General features: G+C 36.8%; 2 protein-coding genes across 6 annotated transcripts in view; one reads left to right on the forward strand and one right to left on the reverse strand.

The window, feature by feature from the left end:
• Nucleotides 1–14,697, reverse strand: part of LOC140158886 (basigin-like) — a 33,075-nt gene extending 18,378 nt beyond the window's left edge. The window contains exon 1 of one of the 4 annotated variants that reach the window (XM_072182151.1): nucleotides 14,499–14,697. In XM_072182151.1, coding sequence (XP_072038252.1) covers nucleotides 14,499–14,628 — 130 coding nt within the window. In that variant the 5' untranslated portion in view covers nucleotides 14,629–14,697. Of the gene's footprint in view, nucleotides 1–13,049; nucleotides 13,331–14,498 lie in introns of those variants that run through there. The other 3 variants (XM_072182150.1, XM_072182152.1, XM_072182153.1) reach the window with 3 other exon arrangements.
• A 7,747-nt stretch (nucleotides 14,698–22,444) lies between these two features.
• The window catches only part of LOC140158887 (tyrosine-protein kinase CSK-like), a 58,434-nt gene continuing 55,202 nt past the window's right edge, over nucleotides 22,445–25,676 (forward strand). For both annotated transcript variants that reach the window (XR_011859832.1, XM_072182154.1), the window contains exon 1: nucleotides 22,445–22,590. The gene's annotated coding sequence lies outside the window, so the exon portion shown is untranslated. The remainder of the gene's footprint in view (nucleotides 22,591–25,676) is intronic.

Raw genomic sequence — 25,676 nt, forward strand, 5'->3', positions numbered from 1 at the left:
ACTTGAAAACCTTGCAAAGGTTAACACCAGTAACTAAATCAAATGATGAATTGATTCCACATTTAGCTATATACATGTATATGCATGCATTAGGGACAATGGATTGTTATACCCTTTATGACCTGGCATGCACCAACATCACTGTACAGGAGACACAAGTTCATTTCCAAAGACTTTGGATATGTGGCTTGGCTTCACCTACTGCCATGGTTAAGGGATGAGCACTCATAAGTCTAGGTGGTATGTCTATGGCAAATGTTACAATATGGGAAGGAGCAGAAGATTTAAGTCAAAACAAACCTAGCTAGATCAATTGGAATAATACAGTACTATACATATTTGATGATCTTTCAAAATATTTTTTCTTCTAAAATACCAGAATATCCTATCAAAAAGCACATAAAGTGAAATATATCCAAGATAATTATAAACACCACAATATTAAAAACCCTTAAAATTTTCTTATTTTGGGAATCAACAAATTGTGTAGCAGTATATAACCAACCAAATTTGACCAAAGAAAAATGATGAGATTGATCGATCAGGAAAGCAGATAATATGAAAGAATCATCTAAAAATGTTGATTGCTATCCAGTATCCACAACATGGAGTGGTTTTTGCTGTACCGGTACATGTACATACATTACATCCTATTCATAATTCACACCTGCGTTGCATGACCTTTCATGTAATACAGTCATACACAAATGGATGAAATAACAACCGAGCAATGAAATTTCCCACCAGTTTTATAAATTAAAGAATATGCAAATTTGATGAGCAAAATCTGCAAAAAAATTGAAACTGAAAAAACAAGTGGGGAAACAATGAGGCTATACTTTCTATTTAAAATTGCCCTGTAATTTAATTTTTGAGAACTATTTTGGCAAGTTCGGGGGAAATCACCCTAAGCACCCTCCCCAATTCTATTCTGAGTGCTGAGCTGTTCTAAACCATGAATTACATTTTAAACAGAAGTACTCGGAACTTTACAAATCTTTAAAAATGTATACCGCTAAAATATCTCACTATGAAATAATGATATGTCCACAGTTCCTTACATGTCAAATGGCATTCAGTGGGGCCTCATACGTATATATATGTAGGTTCCTCCTTGACAATTGAATACCTGAGTGGAAGAAGGGCCCAACTCCATCAACACTTTTTTTGAGATATTAACGAAGAACACAATATTTGGAATAGTTTTAAGAGACGGACTGTTTTCATCTTGTGGGGACTTTTAGTACTGGTACATGAAGATACATTATAACATACATGTGAAATGATATATGTTGTAATCGCAACGGTACAGGTCTTTCGAAATATGATCAACTCATTTTTGTAAAAGGGAATTGGGCCCTTCTTCCACTCAGGTATTCAATTGATGATGTTCCATGTTCCAAATATTACAATACAGAAAGACTGCAATAACATAATGTCTTTGAAGTAATTTACCAAAATCAGTGGGAGAACATGATGTTGGTGTTTATTGGACAAAAAAGATAACCACTTTTATACTGGTTTAACCTTTAAAATTATAAAAGTTTCAATATTAATGGATCGAACTACACTCAAATCAATGTTAGGAATCCCCTCCCCCCCAAAAAAAATTCAAATCAAATGAGGTTTAATTAAATATTCACCCAAGTTTTTAATTGTATGCAAATTTTGAATCAAATTTTCAGCATATTATTGCCCCAATTAGATATCTATGAATTTATTATAATAGGCCTACTGACGATCAAGACCAGATGTATGCATATTGATAGACAATTAATATTTTTATGTGTACGAGAATTGAATAAGGCATGAAATCTATGCGTGCATGAGAATTCAGAGTGTATTGTTGATTCACAAAATTTTCATGCACACAAATATTTTTTCTTCCTATAGCGCTTTTAAGGGATTGGATAGCAATGTTTGTATAGTCTTTTTTGTGGGACATGAGAGCACATCAAATTGCATTCTGAATACGAGGAATGCCCTTTGTGATATATCAAATAATTTTTTTTTTTTTAATTTCGGCACCCAGGAATTTCGAATATCGCGTGTTGAGAAACGACTGTATTAATACGTTTTTATGGTCAATTTAAGTTTGTTTCAAATAAAACCATGTGATTCGCGCTTGATAATTAATTTTCTATCATATAAGGCCCCAGGTATAAGGCATAATGTTGTGATTGCCGGGTGTCTATTAACCGTGAAGTCCTCTGTGCTTCATAAAACACTGTACATGTATGCAATGCATGCATGATAATACTCAGTGACATTCTGACTGAGTAATTACTGTAAAAGTCAATATTTTCACGAGAAGATATTTTCGCGATTTTGAACATTTTGTCGATTGCGCGAGAATTAAATTTCGCGGTTTTGATATTGATACAATAGAAACCTAATGCAAAAGGTTATTTTCACGAGTTTTTATTTTCGCGATTTTATGTCCACTCATGAAATCCGTGAAAATAAAAACCTCATGAAAATTCCTACTTTTACAGTAAATGTTGAACAGTAGCATTTGACCATGTTTGTTTTGCTTTGAATAGGATGTGGCCAATATAAATAAATTATAGATGCATGCTGATGAAAAGAAGATAACATGATGACCAACAGCCCAGTCATGAACATAATATGACATTCAAGGATCCAAATAAACCCTTTGCCTATCAAATCAAGTGATAGATTGTGGATGAGTGTGATGTATCCCATACCAACTTGTTTTGCTTTGGGTAAAAAGCTTAGTGATCAACACTGTTTTGGCTCATTTGAAATACAACAATTTTAGTTAAAAAATAAAGTCTGCACAAAAAGTAACTCAGCTGTTATAAATACGCCTATAGATTCAGAACTAATAATTGTTTTCACAATATTTCAACATAAAAAGAAGGAAGGATGAGTTATTTACGCGCATTTTGATACCCCATTTGTCCAATTTTGTTCAATATTGACAATACAGCAGTGTTTTGAAAGAAAAATACCCCAATTTGAAAGTTGCAGCTATTTGTATTGATTTGCAGTAAGCGCGAAGATAATGGCGGGCTTTACGTGTCTACAGTGCTGGCATTATAACCATTGATTGCTGTATTTAAACTGCAACTTTTAAATTCGGGTATTTTTCTGTAAAAGCACTATGACATTTGACGAATGAGGTATCAAAATGCGTGTAAATAAATCATCCTTCTCTCTATGTTGAAATATTGTGAAAACAATTATTAGTTCTGAATCTATAGGCGTATTTATAACAGCTGAGTTACTTTTTGTGCAGACTTTAATTTCATACCATCAAAATACACTGGTCAATCACACTAGATTATAGAGGGAATACAAATCTCCCATTGTGTCAAACCACCGAATAAACCAAGTCACCCATGCATGATTAAAATGGTCCACAACAAATGTTACAATGTAGGCCTACATGAACTGTGAATATGAAGTTTTAGGCCTATATGTACAAAGGTCTAGCTTTTCAAAAGATTCAGTGACACTGTACATGAATAATCATTCATAAAAATGTATTTTATTATTTATCATTCATTGCCTATCATGAATTCTGGGAATATCCTTGTATTTTCTAAACAAAGTAGGGCCTATAAGTTAATGACTTTAAAAGGAAAATATTGGTAATAAAAAGTAGTAAAGTACTGAGTTTCAATTTTGGATATTTATCCTTGCAAGTAAGCAAAGGAACCAAATAGACTCTGGTACTGAGGTATACATGTACAAAATAGGGGTAAATCTCAAAAGTGTCTAATTATTTTCATCATCGATCTACAAAATAGACATGAATGGCTACCTCATTTTAGGCCTTTTACAATTAATTCTTAGTTTCCTGTTTCCCTCGCGCGTCCAAAGTAGAGAATTGCAAAATATTTAATTATTTTATTTTTATTTTGGATTTTCTCTTTTAAAATAACTTTTAATGACTTCCATTTGCTACTTTCTGACTTTGCTTATATCAACTATAATGATGCATAAACAAAGAACGTAACTGTACCATCAGCGTTCGAAATAGGGCCGGTCAGCCGGCCATTGGCCTGTAACTTTTTGGCCTGGCCGGTAACTTTTCTGACTGGTATCTAGTTGCCGGCCTGGCTGGCCGGTAACTTTTTAAGGTCAAGCCTGGCTGGCCTGTACCATTTTGAGGCATATTTCGAACACTGTGTACCATTACTTATGTATAAAATCAAACATAGTTGTAAAATAATTAAATGCATGTTCCTAGTCCAAACGGGTTGATGAAAGTTGCGACCACTTGTTTTAAAATAAAGAAAATAATAGATAATTAATAATTAACATGCGCGTATTTTGGGGGGTTTAGCGCCAGCCCCGGGTCAAAGCAGGGGGGGAAGAAGAAGGGCGGCAAAAAGAGGGCGGCAGCAGAAGAAAATTTTGGGTTTTTTTTACTTATTAGTGAGGCAAATTTTTTTTTATAAAAAACTCCCTAGCCCAAGAACAATATCTAATTTGGCGTCCCTTACGAAGCATCTATTTACAAATGATAAAATCACAGATCCTCATACAACAACTGCCAAAATTTAGGTGATGACAATATTTTAACTTTTTTTTTTTTTTTCTTTCTTGCTAGCCCAAGAACAATATCTAATTTGGCGTCCCTTACGAAGCATCTATTTACACATGATAAAATCACAGATCCTCATACAACAACTGCCAAAATTTAGGTGATGACAATATTTTAACTTTTTTGTGGCCATTTTCCTTGGAAAGAGATTACAAAGTATAGATTTACATAAATGGCTATTGTTCCACATTCCTAGACTACTACCCAGAAAGAATGCCTGGACTCATGTGACGTAAATGATAATCTAATCTATACCAAAAAAAGTCAGTATTATTATGATAATTGTGTTTTTGTTTTATCATTGATGAGTCATCTTTTAGTTTCTAGTAATTGAGTGAAAATATATGATGGAAAAGAAGAAGATAGCCTTGAAGAGAACTACAGGTGAGAATTTTGGAAATATAATACTTTGTCAATTATGATTACATCTGATCTGATACTAGTATTTTGTATTTAAATTCAATAAATCTGATATTTTGTATGGAATCAATCAAGCCTACAAAATGTAAATTTATATCAAGGACATGTAAATCCAAGTTTTGCAAGTAAAATCATGTTTATGACAAGGGTCTACAACTCTACATGTATGTTAAGTTGAGCTAATTCCCTATACATGTACAAATTGTATACATAATCAATGGTTACAATCAGAACCGCCGAGAGCTATTATGGGCCCGGGGCCCCGGGGTAAAATGAACGCCTGTGCCCCACGAGGTCTCTTTTCTTTCTTTATTTTATGGGCCCCCTAGGACCCCGGGCCCAGTGGTAACCAGGGGCGTCGCTAGACCAATCTTAAAAGTGTGGGGGGGGGTAGGGGTCAAATTTATTTCGACAATTTTTTTTAAATTAGTAACTACTATAACATTCACAATAGGTCTATTATGTAACATCGGCACCATTTTGTAACACATTTATCTATATAAATCTTCCAATTTGCGGACAATCACATATAGCTTTCTACATTTTTATTATTATTATTAGAAAAATTTATATGGTGCTCCACAAAGCACAGAGCACAAAATCATATGGTTTTGACAACAGTCAATTTTTGCCGTCAAAATTGTGTCACACCCCCATACCCCCTCTAGCGTCGCCCCTGATGGTAACACACCCCCTTAACCGCCCTTGTCGGCGGCACTGGATACAATTGGTGTATATTATTATTAACCCACCGGTTATTCATACATACATGTGTGGGTGGTAAACCAAGAACCAAATAAATTTATGCACTATTGCAGCTGTAAAATCTGCAAAAATAGCTCTCAGCTTTTCCAAGAAAAAATAAAGTTGCAGATGAGATTGGATTTTGGAATTACCTTCTTTTTAAACAAAGGCTGAAAGGATTTTTAGTCTGGCTTGAACATCTTGCTTGAGCCTGGTCCCATCAGGACCCAATCATGTCTCCACACAGAGCAACAGTTTTCACATACAAACTATTTTGTCTTTACATAAAACAAACAAACTGGCAACCGGATAGTGCAAAAAACACCCCTGTTAAAAAATAACTCTGATACAAAACTAATATTCCCCTTAAAAATCATTTATATTCAGGATGTCCCCACTGATTTGACATTTTATAAAGTGGAAGTATGGCCAGAACTGAGCACATCTGTTTTTGGCCATCACCATGGCAACAAACATCAGTCCTCAACAGTTAATCAATTACACCACAAAATCCATGTTAGAACTATATGATTTTGTACATGCTAAGCACCGAGTACATTTTATGATTAGAAAACAATCTCTAGAGATGAAAATAATGATTAAAAAACAAAGAATGGTTAGGAAGTGTTCATAAATAACTTTTTGGGATGGAAAGAACAATGTGTGGCAGGATTAAAAAAATGGGACGGATTTCAGATATGACCACCCATAGTAAATGTTCACATGAAAAATATTTTTTCATTTTTTATGAAACACTTTTTGTTAATTTTTCAGTCAATTTTACATTTTGACCTCAAATGACCTCAGTATGTGACCTTGAACACCACCATTACATGGTGTGTCTGATGTGCTCTCAGGTCCCACAAAATACTGTGCAAACGTCGCTATCCGAGCAGGAATAAAACCAATTTTGTGACATCAAAGGCTTCAACTTTTCCAACCCCCGCTAAGGATTTTATGAACACATCCTTACCTTACACTGGCATTCTATTCACAATTTCACATTATTTTCAATAATAAAATCACATTGTATCATCATCTTTTTTATGATGGATTAAAATGACATGTTGCAACTTCTTTTATCCAGCCATGATGGGACCAATTCCTGAGGAACAACAATTGGAACTGGATGGGACCAATTCCTGAGGAACAACAATTGTAATTGGTCCGGTGGGGGAGGAACAACAATTGTAATTGGTGCGGTGGGGGAGGGCACTATAGCACTTGGCAAAGGGGGTATCACGCGCACCCCTAAACAAGTATTTAAATAGCACGATTTGCTACCCTAAACAAGTAGTTGTCTTTCCCCAACCCTAAACAAATAATTGATGCATTATTACCAGGGTTTACTTTAACGCGCAAAACATGCATATTTACGCATTCAGGCACTTTGCGGACCCCTTCAAATCCAAAATCCCAAAGTCCAACGCGTACAGAATCTTGAAAACGTACTAAGTTCAAATGTTGCAAGATTTGAATAGAGAAATACCAGATATTGTGCATTTATTCTCGGCTTTTGGTGGCTTTGTATTATTTTCTACATAAACAAAAGTAAATGGGTAGCTGCGTAAGCCGACAGACATTATTTGGCCGTTTTTGTGCCCACATCTGTTGTTTGGTTTATGTAGTTATTGCCTGTTTCCAATTGTTCTGATTTTTTAAGAGTAACATTTTAGAAGAAATATTATATACATTACATGAACATTGTTGGTAAAAGGTAATTATGACACAATCATTTCTTTAAACTTTTTTTTTTTTTTTTTATAAATTTGCAACTGGTGTGAAGCAGACTTATGTGTTTGTTGCCACTGGTTACATTGCTGATATATACAACATAGATTTAGAGGTTCAATGTAAATTATTGAGATACTTGCATACATGTATGTACAATGTACAATGATGAAAAAAACCCAATAAATTTGATAAAATTTGATAAAATGATGTATACATTTTATATAGCTCTGAAATGGTTTGACCAGGGATATTGAGGCAGGGGCTGATTCTGTAATGGCTATATACTCAGCAATGCTTAATATAAATATGCTCAAATGTCTTGATGACCTGGGTAAAGCCAGATCCCGACTCCACATCGCAGTGCAATGCAGCAATGCTATAAAAACTGTAATCTGAGCCTGGTTTTTACGAGCTCAGCGGTGAAAATTCTCATCGCACAGTGGAAATTTTTGTCCGCGATGGAGTTGGAAAATGTTCAACTTTTTCGCATCGTGCTGCGATATCGCAGCCGTGCACGCTTCTGATTGGCTGCTGGAAAATCAAGTTCGGCAGGATGACCATAAAAAGAGATGCAGACCCTACATGCTTTTAAAACATCGCAGCATCGCGCGATGAAATTGAAATGAACATTTTACTTTCACCACGCGATGCTGCGATGTTTTAAAAGCATCGCAGCATTGGATTGCGCTGCGATGTGGAGTCAGGATCGGGCTTAAGGGGTAGCAAATCAGGATGATAGCAGTACTCATAATATCTTACTATAATTCACCAGAATCTGTAATCTGTCCATCTGTCTGTTTGTTTGTCTGTCCGCCTCTTTTCTCGGAGACTGGGGGTCGCCCGTTCCTCAAACTTGGTGGGTGGGTGTATCTTGACCCCAGGCAGAACGAGTTTATATTGGTTAGTGGGTCAAGGTCATCCAGGGGTCAAATTAGTAAAAACTGTTTTTCTCGGAGACTGATGGTCGCACGTTCCTCAAACTTGACGGGTGGGTGCGTCTTGACCCGGGACATAACAAGTTTGTATTGGTTAGTGGGTCAAGGTCACCAGAGGTCATCTAGGGGTCAAATTAGTAAAAACTGTCATATGGGCATGAAACTTGGTGGGTAGGTGCATCTTGACCTAGGACAGAACAAGTTTGTATTGATTAGCGGGTCAAGGTCACCCAGGGGTCATCTGAGGTCAAATTAGTAAAACTGTTTTCCACCTATTTTCGCGGAGACTAGGGGTCCCACGTTCCTCAATCTTGGTGGATGGGTGCATCTGGACCTCAGACAGAATAAGTTTGTTTCAGTTAGTGGGCCAAGATCACCTGAGGTCATCCAGGGGTCATCTGAGGTCAAATTAGTAAAAACTATCGTATGGGCATGAAACTTGGTGGGTACAGTCAACTTTATAGTCAAATTTTTGGAAGGTCATTTTGGGGTCATCCGGGTCACTCAGGGGTCATCTGAGGTCAAATTAGTAAAAATGTCGTATCAAGCGCATGAAACTTGGTGGGTACAGTCACCTTTTAGAGTCAAATTTTTGGAAGGTCATTTTGGGGTCATCCAAGGTCAAATTACTAAAACTGTCATATGGGCATGAAACATGGTAGGTACAGTCAACATTTAGAGCCAAATTCTGGAAGGTCATTTCGAGGTCACAAGGGGTCATCTGAGGTCAAATTAGTAAAAACTGTCCTATGGGCATAAAACTTGGTGAGTACAGAGTCACCATCAGCCAGGTAATCGCGACAGCCGAGAACCGCCAAATACGGGTAACCGCCTAGTGTATATAATGTGCCAACAGCTATAGTTGGGTGCATGTGTGTTTTACTTGAATGAATGGATTGGGCAAGCCCTGCAAGTTCTATGTTCAGAATTTAATTGTTTACTTATTGTTTCTTTATTATCAATTATAAAATTACCTTTTGTAACTGTTAACTTACATTTAGTTGACATTTGGTATTTTTCATGATGTCAGTTGTAAAACAGTACATTCAATAATAAAGGCACTGGTGGTCGTGCTGTCGGTTTCATTCAAGTGGGCATAGCTTTACACATTATTCTAGTGAAACTTTTTAAAACATTCAAAATGGAAAGACATAACACTGTGCACAAAATAATAAATAGCCAGCTGCAAGGCTGAAGGGAGGATGCTGTGTATTTCGAATTAACACTTTAACTCAAACTAACTGTGACAAAAATCTTGTTATAAATGAATTAATTAATTCAATTTTAAAAGTTATCATGCTCACACTTTCTAAATTTCTAAATAACAAAAGTTCAATGTTGTCAGATATATAGGACATGCTCCTATTAAATGTGTGAATAACATAAAGTTCATTGTAACCGAAAATTTACCAACAAAAAGTTGCATGCCTTGTGGAAGTTGTGATTGAATAGCAGTGTTTACTGGTATGTACATGTATTATTGATGAAACCATTCTCAGCGTGTGGATGGAAAGGGAGGAAGTTGCATATTTGGAATCGCCAAAGCAAAACATAGAATTTTGCAACAAAAATATTGTACTGTACATTTGTAGTACATTTTTACCAGGAAGAAGTACCGTAGGTATTCAAATTTCATGCTGTGTGTATTTGATTGAATTGTGATGGAACCATCTGCTTGTGATGAGAGGCAGGGAAGGAAAAGTTTAATGTACACCACTACCCATGTAATCTGCTTGTGTTGGATGGGTGGGAGGGAAAAGTTTATGTACACCAGTGTCTCACATGTAAAACTGCATGAGGTTTGCCTGTCACTTTGATAAAATTGCCTGAATATTAGAAAACATTAACCAGACTTCTATAGAGGTTAAGCATATGACGTATCATACCGTAAATATGGCGGACTACTCAAATGCATTCAACAAAGGCATGACTGCAATCTACCGTGACGGTTCGTCTCACACACATTACAAATGCACTACGATCAAATAGGTTGATGAGTGATGACAACATTTGATTGAATGGACTGCACTGCGCCATGATTAGGGTGAAGGACACCGGTTCAAATCCTTTGTTTGGAGCCAATCAATAATCTCATGCACAACCTCTATAAAATACAGGGAGTTCAAAGTTGAGATAATGTTGCTTTGGCCTTTTTTTTTTTTTCTTTTTTTTTACTGGATCAACTTATAATTTCAATAAAATCTCTCAAAAGCTTTAAATTAGCATACTCCTTATCCAAAATGACAGGCAGACAGATGGCTAGCTAAGACACTGATGCACACAGCTATCTACTTGATGATAATAGTTCATAGAAGGTTTGTCCATGCAATTTCTTTAAAATGTGCACACAACAAACCAAAAAGAAGTAAAGAAGGAATATCAAGTTATTAAATAAAAAACAAAAAGCTATGCACGGGTTGTAAGTATTAATGGCTGTTATGACGATAATTGAGCATTTTCATCAACATGTCCATTTAGAAGATAAAACATGGACGAACAAAATATGAAACGCATACTTACGGTCTTTCGCTTCTCCGTGCATATTTAAGTGCAGACGAGAAGAGACGTACATAACGTACAAAAAAGGGGTGCAAGACAGAACCAAAATGATAGATTAGTCATATATTGTGCGCTTTATCATTACCTAATGTACATTTGCAGTCTTCAGAGACAACAAATGTTTCAAGCTTTTAATAAATGGCGTACCGTACATAGAAATCATAATGCAGTGATGATGGAATTCTGAACGGGCAGGAATTACACTGTCGCGAGCTTCTGTGTTAAAGATGCGTGAGATCTGAAAATTGGAAATTTTAACCTAAAGACTGAAAAAAGTGAGTGTAATTCCAGATGAGGCATTGTCAATCAGAAACAAATTTATAACATAAAATACAGACCATGTGTGTGCACCTTTTTTTAAAAAAAAAAAAAAAAAGATTACATGATGATACAAGATTTGTATAGTCAAGAGGTGCATGCAGGTTAAATTTTGTAGGTTCTTTCACTTTTATTCACTGATATTTCACTTTTAAAGTTTTAATCTTAACAATACAACATGAATGAACGATAAAAAAATTGGCAACATGGAGTCACATTGTACAATGTATATACATAATTTAAATGATTTGTTTTTCATCCCAAGCCTTGCTCTTTTTTTATCGTTTGGATTTTTTTAAGGCGAGAGGCTGACATATCCTACAATGTACATGTACAAGTGATACTTGTCATCTTGTTCCACTTAAGTTAAAATAATGTACATGCCCATTGCCCCTATAATATTTATCGCTCACAGGACTGTTCAAAAAGTTACAAAAACATGAAATTACTCAGAGCCCATCCATTTAATTCCAATTTATCCCCAACGTCTGGCCGGCCTAACCGCCTGAGCCAGTTTGATCGGAGGTGCCCTTATTAATATGTGTCGCTTGCCCCGCCCCCGCCCTGCACTCGAAATCTAGTGGTAGAAATAGAAACCAATGCAGCATTGTTACTGACACTGTGTAAAGTAATGGAAGTAAATACAGCTGATCAAGATGGGCAATCACACCAAAAATGATGTTAAATTGCACTTTCAACTCAATTCCAGAGTTAGACTATTCAACATAATTTTGCTCTAAAATAAAACACAAACGTTTTGACTGATCAAAATAACTATCATCCAAATGTAAACATCAACAGAATATAGCTTAGGAGCTAGCCTTGAAAGTATCGTGTGCAAATTTAAAACTAGTTAGGGTTCTCAAGAAAAACCTGGGTTATGACATTTCCCCACCCTCGTCTAGAATAGAATTTGGTATTACAGTACAGCATGATAATAAATCTTTGTCGATGAACTTCAAAAAGATTTACCGGTAATAAATAAAATTAATTGATTAACAAAAACAAATACCAGAATTACCATTGAGAACTTATCAATCTGATCCTAACATTATTTAACATACCGTATACCAACATCATGCAACATGCAACATGTTGTTATATGACGACTGGATTGATCAATACACATGATGATACAAATTACAATGTATGAAAAGATATTGTTGGCAATCATCATAATCATGACATACTACTATATTTTGCTGTAAACCTTTGACGAGCGTGTACTACCGTGATGTTGCGAAGTCGTAGCTAACATTGTTAGTAACAACACGTACGTGTACAGAGTAGTAGAGCATGATACTTGATACATTGTAGGTCAAATAAATTTCCACTCAGCATTAGCAGATCGCCTCAGCACTCAATCAATTGTGCATTTCAAAGCAGTACATACAAGATGTACGCAAAAAATACGACTCATAAAAAGCATACAGGAAAAAATAGATGTGCAGATGCAGGCTGCACACTTTGCGCTGCATGCAGCGATTGTTCATGTGTTGAAATTGACACAAAAAATGAATTACAATTAAATTTAAATAAAAATGCAAATTTTATAAGCTTAAAACCTAATTCAACAAACTTAATTCCTTCAAACCTACTTCACATGGAACAAACAAGAGTCTCATACTTTTCGACATTTACATGAAAACAGTACACAACTTCACAAGGTCAATTCTACCAAAACAAGATATATTTATCAACTTGACACACACCATTGCATTGAGCAATACTTGATTTACATACAATGTATTCTGTGTACCTACCCTGTGCATTTGCAAGGCTGAAAACAGCGACTAAAATCGCCGCAGAAAACGCCAAGATTCTCATTATTCAGTCTATGAATTTCCAAAGAAATAGAAAATTTCAAATGTTCCACGTTGTGGGCTTCAGAATGCCACACAAAATTGAAAATCAGATGCCTGGAAAGGGAGGAATGTACGGTTTTTGTTGGAATATTCCGGTTTCTTAGCGAAGATTTGCACGGGCGAAAAACCAATCACCATATTTTGACGTCACCAGCTGGCTGCCCTTGGATCGACCGTCCAAACTCGATTATCGCTTTTATACGCTACGATTTTTCTCCACGCTTTTGTATACGCAAGTGATAATCTTTGCTTGTTTCAGAGTTTAAAAGAGATAATTGAGTGTTTTTGAGGGCAGTATTTTTATCAATTTATGGATGCAGGCAGACTGCAGGTGGATGAGTTGGTAGTTGGCCATGGTTAGGGTTATTTACCGTGTAAGAAATTATCCTGTGACTTGGTTGTGTGTTTCTTGTAGCTTCTTGTGTGATGATGCTTGATTGCTTATTCATGTTATTTGTTCTTGCAAGTTTTTTGTACTGTTGTCAATTCAAATAAATAGATATAAATAAACAGTGTACTGTTGTAACTGCATGTAGTATTGTAGGTGATGTACCGCAAGGGTCGTTCCTCGGCCCCAATCTAAATAATGTTTGTAGATGACAGGAAGAAAACTTCATTGCATATGAGTATAATGTAAACTTCTTGGGAAGAGCAATTACTGGATTCGAAGTGTTAAAGACGTACCAACAAAGTTTGATGTGCAGTAACATATAAAATAACATAACATAACATAGCATAACATAAATAAATAAATAAATAATAACATAACATAACATAACATAACATAACATAACATAACATAACATAACATAACATAACATAACATAACATAACATAACATAGCATAACATAACATTACATTATAACATTACATAACATAACATAACATAACATAACATTACATTACATTACATTACATAACATTACATTACATTACATTACATTACATTACATTAGGCCTACATTACATTACATTACATTGCATTATACATTACATTATATCTGAAACCCTAGACAAATTTGTATTTGAATCCAATGTACTGCAAAAGCACTAGAGACATTTTTTTGTCCTCGATTTGTAAACACGTTTAATCTAAACACCAATGTCAAATTTCAAAACATCATGTGTTTAATATCTAAACACGAGGCATGAAATTCCTAAACACGTTTAGCATTTAACATGTTTACAAATCGAGGACAAGGTCTGATGTCTATAGTGTTTCATACCGCCAGTGTGGGGTTTTCATCAGTATAGGCCTACTAGTAGCATAAAATCGGGCATAAAATAATGATTACGTCCATTAACATTAGGCCTATTTTTCTATATTCACAAGATAAAGAACTTACCTTCAAGTTGAGAAGTTGAAGCATCTGTTACATTTTCTGCGTTTATCGTGATGAAATGAAACATTAACAAAATGCCAAGTAAAAAACACAATTTGCTGTAGCTCATTCCTGCCATTTCTATAACATTCATTTTAATCCCATGAATGCAGCCCACTATCTGACTACAGGACGGAATATTTTCCTAAACATGAATACACGGAAGTTTGGGCTGTGTGAAACTTTTAAACACCGAAGACCAAGGGTATCAGGCGATCTTACTTCCTTTACCTATATTGTATTCAGTAAAGCATAGTTTCCGTTTCATTTTCACATTGTGCATCTCTCTACTGTCTATATGATACAGCCAAGGCCAGGGGAGGGACAAGGGCAGTGCCCTTTTCTAGGCTCAGTGGCGGCACCAGGATTTTTTTTTTCGGGGGGGGCATGGGGTCGCAAAGTGGATTTCAGGCCGGGGGTTGGGCAAAATCAAGTAATTTTGGCCAAAATTGCCGCAAAAAGGGAAATTTGTGTAATGGGAGGATACCCCCTTGCCCCCTGTATTATAGCGTCGCCATGCACTGCCTACTGGCTCTTTCCATATCCTCGCGATTTGGGCCACAAAACTATGCCCCTGTTTTTGGAGCCCAAATAGTGTGAAAATTGTTTTACGCGTATATTTTTCTCGGAGGGGGGTCTTTAAAGATTTCCCCAAAAGAAATTTGCACAGTATAGTAGGCCTATGGGGCCAGGATCGCCGGCATCCGGGAGCCAGTAAATCGGGATAATATCGAGCCTCCTCCCGGCCCCTCTCTTACAGTGCTTGTGCTTCCGCTTTTGAAATTCTGTGCACCCCACTTTTCGGAAGAGGGAGACCAAAGCAATTCCGTAAAAAATCATTTTTTATTTATTAAAGCCCCGGGGGGGGGCACTCCCTATCTGAAATGGCAGGGGTGTGCCTCGGCCATGTTAAAAGTAGGGGGCATTCAGGTCAAATGTACAATTACAAAAATATGGGGTCATTCAGTACACAACCTGAATAAAAATGGGGTCATTCGGTATGAAACTTTGAAAAAAGGATGGTCATTGGGGTAACAAAAAGTAAAATGGGAGTCATTGAGTACAGGATTGCCAAAAGAGTATCATTAAGTACACATAAATAAGTGCCAAACTGCGTAAAAACAACTTGGCCACCTTGGAAATGTGAAAAATCTCATTATTTCTGGAGGAGAACACAAATACCACCTAAATTTGGGAATTAAAAGGGGGTCATTGGGTATAGCATGAAATAGAAAAAGGAGGTCATTGAGTACATGACTTTTTTTTAAGGGGGTCATTGGGTAATAGGTAGGACCATAACACAAAAAAGGGGTCATTGGGTACAAGCCGGTTTGAAAAGGGGTCTATCCCGAGGCACATGATGCATATCTGTCATGGAAGTGCCCCCCCCCGGGATTAAAGCCGTATAGGGTTTTTACGTCGAAGGCTTAAACTTTCCACCCCACCAAAATGGCACTCCCTTTTTGGATCGGTTTATTTCATATCAGATAATTAACGTATGCCCGTTGATTGCTTCCCACCATGATGCAGTCATGTCTACAGTAGAATTCATCTCGACCTTTGCAGGACTTAACCTCATTAAAAGCTATTAAACCAAGATAACACTCATTGAAACAGCTCAACTGATTAAATCGGATCTTCTCTGGTTGTGCACAAGTGTCTGTTTTCATGTGCGATATCGCAATAAAGCTGGTATTCATAGCTTCAGTTGGGTAACCGATTATAAAGGAAACGAAAGGAAACAATGGTATGTGTACCTTTGTTCACGAAATGAGACAATGGCGTGCTTTTTGTAAACCAGCATTCTTGAAAATGAGCAACATAATGATTGTTGACTTAACACGGTTTTTAAATAATTTCTTCATATTTTTGGTGTTATCTGTCGTTTACATGTCCTTCCTAAAACACAAAAGTACGACCCTCTCCAAACACCTAAATTAGCTAAAAATTTAGGACATGTTACAAAACTATATTGTCTAGAATTTTAGAAGAGTACTTTTAATATTGGCCGGTTATTTTTCACACAGCGACGTTAACTAGGCAATGTACTATTACCTATAACATTAACTAAAACACCAAAGTACGAATATTTCCAAACATCTAAATTAGCTAAAATTTAGGACATGTTAAAAAACTATATTTTCTAGAACTTTAGAAGAGTACTTTTAATATTGGCCGGTTATTTTTCACACAGCGACGTTAACTAGTCATATCCCCATACTTTTAACGTAGGGCTATTTGTGGAGGTCACGCGTCAATGGGAAAGAGCACTGTGTATTGTGTATAGGAAAACGGACAGTAACTGCAGTATGCCTAGCTGCCAACAATGCTCCGATCCGATAATACATATATGGCATGTTGGACCATGGAAGTACTAGTACTTCCATGGTTGGACTCACCGTTGGAGTACAACTGCGCCACCAGACAATACAAATTTGAGCATTTACAATATAACAACTTGGTTTTCGGAAAAGGGAGGGTGTCAGACTTGTGAATATACTGTTACGAGTCGTAACAATGACTCAAGGCCAAAAACACCTTCCCCAATTCACTTAACTTCAGAATGCACAACACACTGTTTAATTAAGTTAACAATATCTGAATCTTTTAATCAAAAGAAAAGTATGGTTTTACACTAATCTTGTGAGTGAACAAAAATGCATACACTCACTGAATCAATATACACAATGTTTAATGATTTTACTTAGCCAGCAGCCTTCTTCGTGTTGTTGATTTCAAAGTTCTGATGTATGTCCTAATTAACTTGACCTGTGAAGATCACTGTTCAGCGAAGTCCACTTATATCCTTTGCATATAATCCTCGCACAGTTGACTATCTCCAAAAATATAGTGCTCTTTTCACCTTCCACACAATTTCTAATCATAACAGACCTGCTTTGCATTGCAGTTGTCCTCTTGTTTCCACTTACATTGACAGATGTGTTGTGTCATAAACCAGACTTCAGCAACTTCGACAGAAGAAAATATTCCTTTCTTGGAAGAGGTACGCACTTTGACGTAAACTAGATATTACTGTATAGAGTAATACTTTGACTACATAAAATATTTCTGGTTCGCAATTTCCTTTATTTGATGGAAATGGACTGTAAGCACACTATTACTAGCCCACATCAACAACACTGTAAACTGTGTTTAATTGTATGCCCATATTATTATATACCAAGCATTGTAAAATCCCATTCTATTAATAGTCAGTTACTTCATTCACATCTTCACAACATATGATGTAATCCGGGATTTCACAAGAATAATTATATACATCAACCTTTCACATTACATCACTTCCTGTATAGTATTCCCAAATCCCAATATGATGTCATATTCACTTTCTAATCATGGGGATTTTCCCAATGTGCAACACAATGAACATTGTCAACTATCCAAAATTAGAAATGATTCAATTTGTTCTTGCATAACATGATGCATGAGAGGGAATTCCCAGTAAAATGACGCATGAACTAGATTTTATTGTAAACCCCAGGTATGGTCTGGACAGCACGGACCAATCAGTTACTTCACGGAGGTCATTTTGTTCCTGTTTCGAATAGTCACCATTAGCGCGCGCAGGCAATATGTGATTAAACAAGTGTAAGTTTGTGACGGCAGTATGCCAAACTTGGAACTGTTGCAATCTGGAATTGCGACAGTGGACACTGTCACAACGCAAGAATTGCGACTATTTTCAAGTTTTTAACAGGCTCACAAAACTGGGAAGAAATTTTTTACTTTGCCCCTCCGCGAACAAGAACGCTGGCTACACGCCTCTGCAGCATTGGTTCTTTATTATCAAAAGTGCTATCTACTGAAGATAGCAATTTGACATGGTGTTGTCTGTTCAAGTTCAACTACGCATTATCTTTGAGGAGGGCAGGGCTCTTTGCCAAGTTTTAAGGTTATATCCCAATCAAGGCTCTAAAACTGGCATGGAGCTATTTACCTCGAGCATAGATCATTTATTTAGATGATCTATGCCTCGAGAGAACTTTTTTTAATCCGAATTGGTAAATATAATCAGAGATCTTTTTCGCCAGGATTGCACATTGTAATGATGTCGTAATCAAATTTTGATGAAAAATGTAAACTTATTGTTTTCTTGCATATTTGTACTAAATAAAATGCTTATAGCCCTATAATTGCTATTTTCCCAATATGCGATTTCTCTGTTTTTCCCATGCTTACAATATAGTATAGACCTAATCGAATACTACATCACTCGTCCTCATTCAAATAAAATTATGCCCTTCGAAAGGTACCACGGCAGGGTTCTGTTTTTGCCGGCAAAAACCTGTTTTTTGCCGGCAAAGTGGCAAAAACCTGGCAAAAACTGTTTTTGCCAGTTTTTGCCTGGTTAAACCGGCAAAAACGGCAACAACTCACATATAGTCACTCAAATATTAAAAAGTGACACAGAAAGCTCATAAACAGTAACACACAACTTTTAATGAATCATTCAACATATTTTTTGTCTCATCAAGTCCTTATATGAAAAAGTTTTGAATTTGATACATGCCAGCACAAAATTGGGCAGGGGTGTAGTACCCCCTTAATATCTTAATTTATTGCTTATAATTACAAAATCTGGCCTTGTTACACTCGGGAACTTATTTTTGTAAGTTAATGAGATGAAAAAACTGAACTATAAATCACTTTTTTAGTTTTTGCCATTTTTGCCGGCAAAAACTGGCAAAACTTTTGCCAAGTGGTTAAAACCGCGGTTTTTTCCACCTGCGGCAAAAACCTGCGAACCCTGTACCACGGGGTAATTCATTTGGATAGGTAGGCCTATATTGAATGGTTGTGGAATCGAACTAGAGACCTGCCCTCTGTCATTTAGAAACAACATGTCTGCCATTTCAATTGTTATAACGTTCTGGTTGAGTTTATTCGATATGGTCAATTGGCTATTTTCTCTGACCTGCTGATAAACATATATTTTAACCACTTTATCAATCGTTTAAACTATTTTCATATGCATTGGATGTTCTGAGTAAGAAAAAAAAATGATTTCAAACTGTATACACGCATGACCCATGTCGGACAAAATATGATGATGACATCAAATCCGACTTCATTGGTTTAAAAAGTTCTCTTGAGGTAGATAACTTTTTTAAAGCTTGGCACTTTCTAAGTACTCCTGTTACACACTCCCTATTAAAAAAATTCCAGAAAAATACAGCACTATTTTTTTGTGTTTAAAAAATAATATCCGATCCTGTTTTGCCAAATGAAACATGGCTAATCCCAATATTCTTTAGTTAGTTCTAAATAAAAGCTAAAATGGTCAAATATGAGATTGATTTGGTCAAAATCACATACATACACAGGCATCAGTTTTGGCCCCCTAGACCATTGGCGGGCCTGTGGAGCTCTGTGGCCACAATGGTAAATCTACCCATGGGTCCATGTGAACAAAATAATTCTGCAATGACAAATGATACAATTTATTTGCAATATTTTCTTGATTTAGTTGTATTTTTCCCAGTTTTTGATCAGATTAATGCACTATCATGTTTGTAGCCTACTTTGTAGAGATATAAATTTCTATGATAAAAATGCCAGTATTTCCTATACCAACCCAGATGTTGCATGTTGCTGATCATCTTTATTGTTATATTAATTAATAGATATGTGTGCACACAAGTGCCTGATCATTTTGTCAAACAAAAGCATTAAAAAACAAAACTTGCTCATGTTAAAAGTGACTAGAGAGTCTCAATGCACGCAAAGCGTGTGGAAATTTTGGGTTTTAAAGTGGAAAACTTTTTTGGCCCCCCTTTTGAAATACCTAACACCTTCCCCCCCTCTTTTGGGTCCAAAACTTTGTTGGCCCCCCCAGGGGCGTAGCCAGACCTTTTTGCCAGGGTGGGCAAGGCTCCAAAACTTTCCCCCAAGTTAATAAATAAATAGAGCAAAGCGAGCGGAGCGACCAATGGCGTGGGGTCCAGGGCCCCTGGCACACCGACACCGCCTGGCTAATAATTATTTGGTGCAAAAGGGACACTAAAATGAATACACGGGATCGATACACGTGAATTGCTATGCACGATTTTGATATCAGACGAAAATCTTCTGATACCGGGTTAGAAAATAATGAATATCTCCCGTCATGATTTTTTTTTCGAGAAACCAGATTTGGTCTCATAAACTTGGAAATACGTGTTGAACAGATATGATAGTCGCTAGAATGCGCTTTGAAAATTGGCCGTGCGCTTTGAACTCAAAATTTGACCATTTTATATTGCGTTGGTCCTGTTATGAGCTGTTATGGACTACAGCGTGCAGCGTGTAGTACAGCTGCACTCACTGTAGGCAGTATAAAGTCGATGACCATTGACCTCAATGGGGTATACAAGCTTAATCACGCACAACCAAGATCGATTACCCGGCTATTGTGAGTAGCCTTAGTTATGTCCCTCGACTAATTATTAGTTTAAAAGAGCTTTAAAGGTTTGAACCAAATGGCTAATCGTGGCTGTGGATTTAACCTACCATGGCGATTCCTGCCATGAAGATATAGGGTCGATGACACTGTGCCTGGTGGGGGTCCAGGGTGCAAAGCCCCCTGAAGCTCATGGGGTTTAGGCATTTTTATACCATAGGGGAAGCCTCATTGCATACATTTTGTAACGTTTTTATGTGAAAAGATTGCCATGTAAAAAAATAAAGTTTCGATTTTAGAATTATCTGAAAGGGCCCGTTTTAGGGTCCCTAGTGGAGGTCCAGGGGGCGAAGTCCCCGGAAGCTCATGGGTTTTGGGCATTTTATACCATGAGGAGAAGCCTCCTTGCATACATTTGTAACGTTTTTATGTGAAAATTTTGTTTTTAGAATTATCTGAAAGGAAACAAAAATGAATTTACAATGTAAGAACAATACAATAAAACAATATTAGGCCTACTGATATTCTTGAGTTGATTTGTTACATTCACTATTTCACTTAAATTATTTTCCCCTTCTCCCCTTCGTTCTCTTTCCTTCTTCTTTACATTCTTCAATTTCTTCCCCTTTCTCACATTCCTTCCCCCTTCCATTAAATTACTTCCCCTTCTGTTCCTTTCTTTCTCTTTCCGTCCTCTTCATATTCTTCAGTTTCTTCCCCTTTCTCTCATTCCTTCCCCCTTCCATTACTCACTGAAATTACTTCCCCTTGAATCACTTCACGAATTGCTTCCCCACAATACACATGCATCAAGTTGTTTTTCCCCTCTTTCGTTCCCCTTTCCCTATTCCTTCCCCCATCCCTCTTAGGCTTTTGTTTTTTTCATTTCCCTCTTTTATTTATTCAGGTTTCCTCTCTGTTACTTTTCCTTCCCTCTTGACCCTTTCTTTCCCCATTCCCTCTTCCTTTTCTCTTCTTTCCTTTCTCCTTCTTTCTTTTTTCCTTTGTTTTTTTCTTCTTTCCTTTCTTTTTCCCTTCTTTTCTTTTTTTTCCCTTTTCCTTTTTCTTTTTTCCCCTTCTTGCTCCAAAATTTCCCCCAGATTTTTCCAGGGTGGGCGAGTCGCCCACCCTGCCCACCCCTAGCTACGCCACTGGGCCCCCCTACCAAAGTATTCGAACACTCCCTTATTTACGGGATTTCTCTCGGCGCTTCTTGAGCATCAGTCTGTGATTTTAGGGATTTATGACAAACAGGCATGCCACTGACAGCTGGCAACACTTACCCCATTTAACGGTGTTTGTTAAAGTAAAACCTATTCCCAATTTATAAATTTATAATTGTAATCTTTTGTCAGATTTCACGATAAACAAAATGTAAGCTTATGAAGTTCATTTTCACAACATGTGACACACTAATCAATTCACATGAACTGGTTTCAATTTGTATTTAACTTGTAAATATAACTATTGTAAGGTAAACAAGACCTAGAAACACTAGTCCAAGCAAAAAAGACAACAGTGAAACAGGTATGCGGAAGTAGAAAAATCTCTTTTGATTTCCTGTTGATGCTTTTATGAAAATCGACAACTAGCTGTCAATTTGCATAATCCAAGGTGTATATAATAAATTCATCCATTGCACTATCCATAATTTTGGTAAGTTATGATAATATTCATCAATAGTAGTAGCGTGTGTATGTATGTACCTGCATCTGCATGAAATGAATGCAAGTGTCATGCATTGCTTGCCAATCATGCCAATGCGATATCAATAAATCCGGTGCAAAATTGTATGTCAACACTGACACTAAAAACATTGCACCTCATTAACAACAAAAATGCCAGCATTGAAAGCTTGACAGTCAGTTTACTAGTGTTAATATACTATAGTTCCAATAATTGGAACTCATGGCTCCGGCGCGGCTGTGAGTTCCAAGGACTAGGAGCTAGTATGACTGTGTACATGTGTCGCCGCGATTTTTATATATAGCGTGCATTCATCACCATATTCACATAGTCGTGGAGTGGACTTTTCGCTGCTCAAAAAAAATCACTCAAAAATCATCTTTTTAAATATTTCTTTGGACAAAAGCTGATGCGTAGCCGTAGAATAAATTGAGCAATCACAGATGACATACATTGACATAGGTTTCTAAAGTGAGTATTTTACTAGATATACTAATGCAAACTTTCCAAAATAAAACCCTGGAGGCACCCTGCGGGAGTACCTACAACTTGAGAACAAGTCCTCAAACGTTCGAAATTTGTAGTTACTACAACTAAGTGTTAATATGAATTAGTATTCTTGGTTTAACCTGAGTACTACATGGATCGAATCCATGGGTTCCTACAGTCTGAGGGCCGATCTGAGGGCTGATGACACACATTCGATGGGTGTACCTGAGTACCATGATACTAAAAGAATAAAAAGAGGTGAATTGCAAATGCCCAAAAATGGGAGGACAGAGCTGGAGGTGAGCAGAACCAGAACCAGGTGAGCCGGCCTGGGACCTCACAGTTCCAATAATTGGAACTCAATTGCTGCTGTGTATGTGTTTAATGTGCATTCACATACATACTTAGCCGTCGGTACATAGAAATTGTTAAGCCATAAATGACTGCAAATTACACATTTGTTATCATTTTTCACTACATTTAAATATTAATAAATGAAAACACAAGTAAGCAATTAGCAGTCACTGTCATGTCACAGAAATCAGTGACACAGTCACAGTTTTCTGAAAGAAGAAGTTATAGGCCCTAAATTACTTGTTATTCAAGGTTGGAAACCAGAGAAATAACTTTAGCAATCTTTTTAAATATTTCTTTGGACAAAAGCTGATGCGTAGAATAAATTGAGCAATCACAGATGACATAGGCCTACATTGACATAGGTTTCTAAAGTGAGTATTTTACTAGATATACTAATGCAAACTTTCCAAAATAAAACCCTGGAGGCACCCTGCGGGAGTACCTACAACTTGAGAACAAGTCCTCAAACGTTCGAAATTTGTAGTTACTACAACTAAGTGTTAATATGAATTAGTATTCTTGGTTTAACCTGAGTACTACATGGATCGAATCCATGGGTTCCTACAGTCTGAGGGCCGATCTGAGGGCTGATGACACACATTCGATGGGTGTACCTGAGTACCATGATACTAAAAGAATAAAAAGAGGTGAATTGCAAATGCCCAAAAATGGGAGGACAGAGCTGGAGGTGAGCAGAACCAGAACCAGGTGAGCCGGCCTGGGACCTCACAGTTCCAATAATTGGAACTCAATTGCTGCTGTGTATGTGTTTAATGTGCATTCACATACATACTTAGCCGTCGGTACATAGAAATTGTTGCGCCATAAATGACTGCAAATTACACATTTGTTATCATTTTTCACTACATTTAAATATTAATAAATGAAAACACAAGTAAGCAATTAGCAGTCACTGTCATGTCACAGAAATCAGTGACACAGTCACAGTTTTCTGAAAGAAGAAGTTATAGGCCCTAAATTACTTGTTATTCAAGGTTGGAAACCAGAGAAATAACTTTAGCAATTCTCTTTGAAGTATTTCTCCGCACTGTTCAGTATCCGTTTTAAAGGAAAAAATCTGGTCATCCGCCGGATGACCATGCCCAGTGTTCGATTTACCACCGGCACATATGCAGATGACTTTGATTCTGTGCAGGTAACTATTTCAAATGTACCTGCACAAGTGCATGTAGAATTTTAGTCGTAAATTACACAGTTGGAATCTGAAACATACAATGTGCCTCTAAATCAAAAAAGTAATATAAATATCCCTTACTTTTCATCTGTAAAAAAGATGATTAGTTTCATGGCACGAACTTCTTATTTTATATGGTTAAAATGTGTGCAAGTTACTTCCACTTTGTGCAGGTAGATTTTCTATACCTGCACAAATGCAAGCAACTTTTTTCTGGTAAATCGAACACTGACCATGCCCATGTCATAAAATCTGGTAATCCGCCAACATTTTTGGTCATCTGTATAAATCCCCCAAAGTTGTGATTTCTCATTATTATCAAAATATTACGTAAACAATCAATGTTCAACAAGCACATACCGTATTTAGTCAAATAAACGCCCGGGCGTTACATTTTCCCAAGGGGCGTTTATTCAAGGTCAATTTTAGAAGGATAATTCCCGTTAAAATCATTAGGTAAAGTAAAAACACACTCTAAAATGACAAACTATGAACTAGAAACATTGACTTCTGGCTCACTTCCGGGTTTCTGATCCAGATTTTCGCCAATTATTGACGCTATTATAGACCATGTGCGCAACTTGGTAAGCTTAATACACAAGATAGCATGGAAATATCGACATTTTTGAAACATCTTGGTTGAAAAAAGTGGTGGGGGGCGTTTATTTGAGGGGGGCGACTATTTGAAGAAATAGGGTAAGTCTCTTCTAGCTTCTCTTCATACTGCAGCCATGGGCGTCCTACATGTACTTTCCGCAATGGTTTGAATTTTCTCATCCATTTATTCTGATCATATTCCCTATTGAGTTCCCTCTTCTTGGATTTCGAAGCGTCAATATCTTGCAATATCGTGGTCTGTCAGACTATTATCGTGATCGCGATAATGAAACTTTATCGCGATGAACATATCTACCGCGCCCGCCCGCGAAGAAATCCCGAATTGAAACTAGCCTTGCCATATTTTTCTCAAACACATGTGAGACAACGTTGAAACAATGTTTTTGCTGTCAGCCTG

This window comes from Amphiura filiformis, chromosome 8, assembly GCF_039555335.1.
Source record: "Amphiura filiformis chromosome 8, Afil_fr2py, whole genome shotgun sequence".
NCBI lineage: Eukaryota > Metazoa > Echinodermata > Ophiuroidea > Amphilepidida > Amphiuridae > Amphiura > Amphiura filiformis.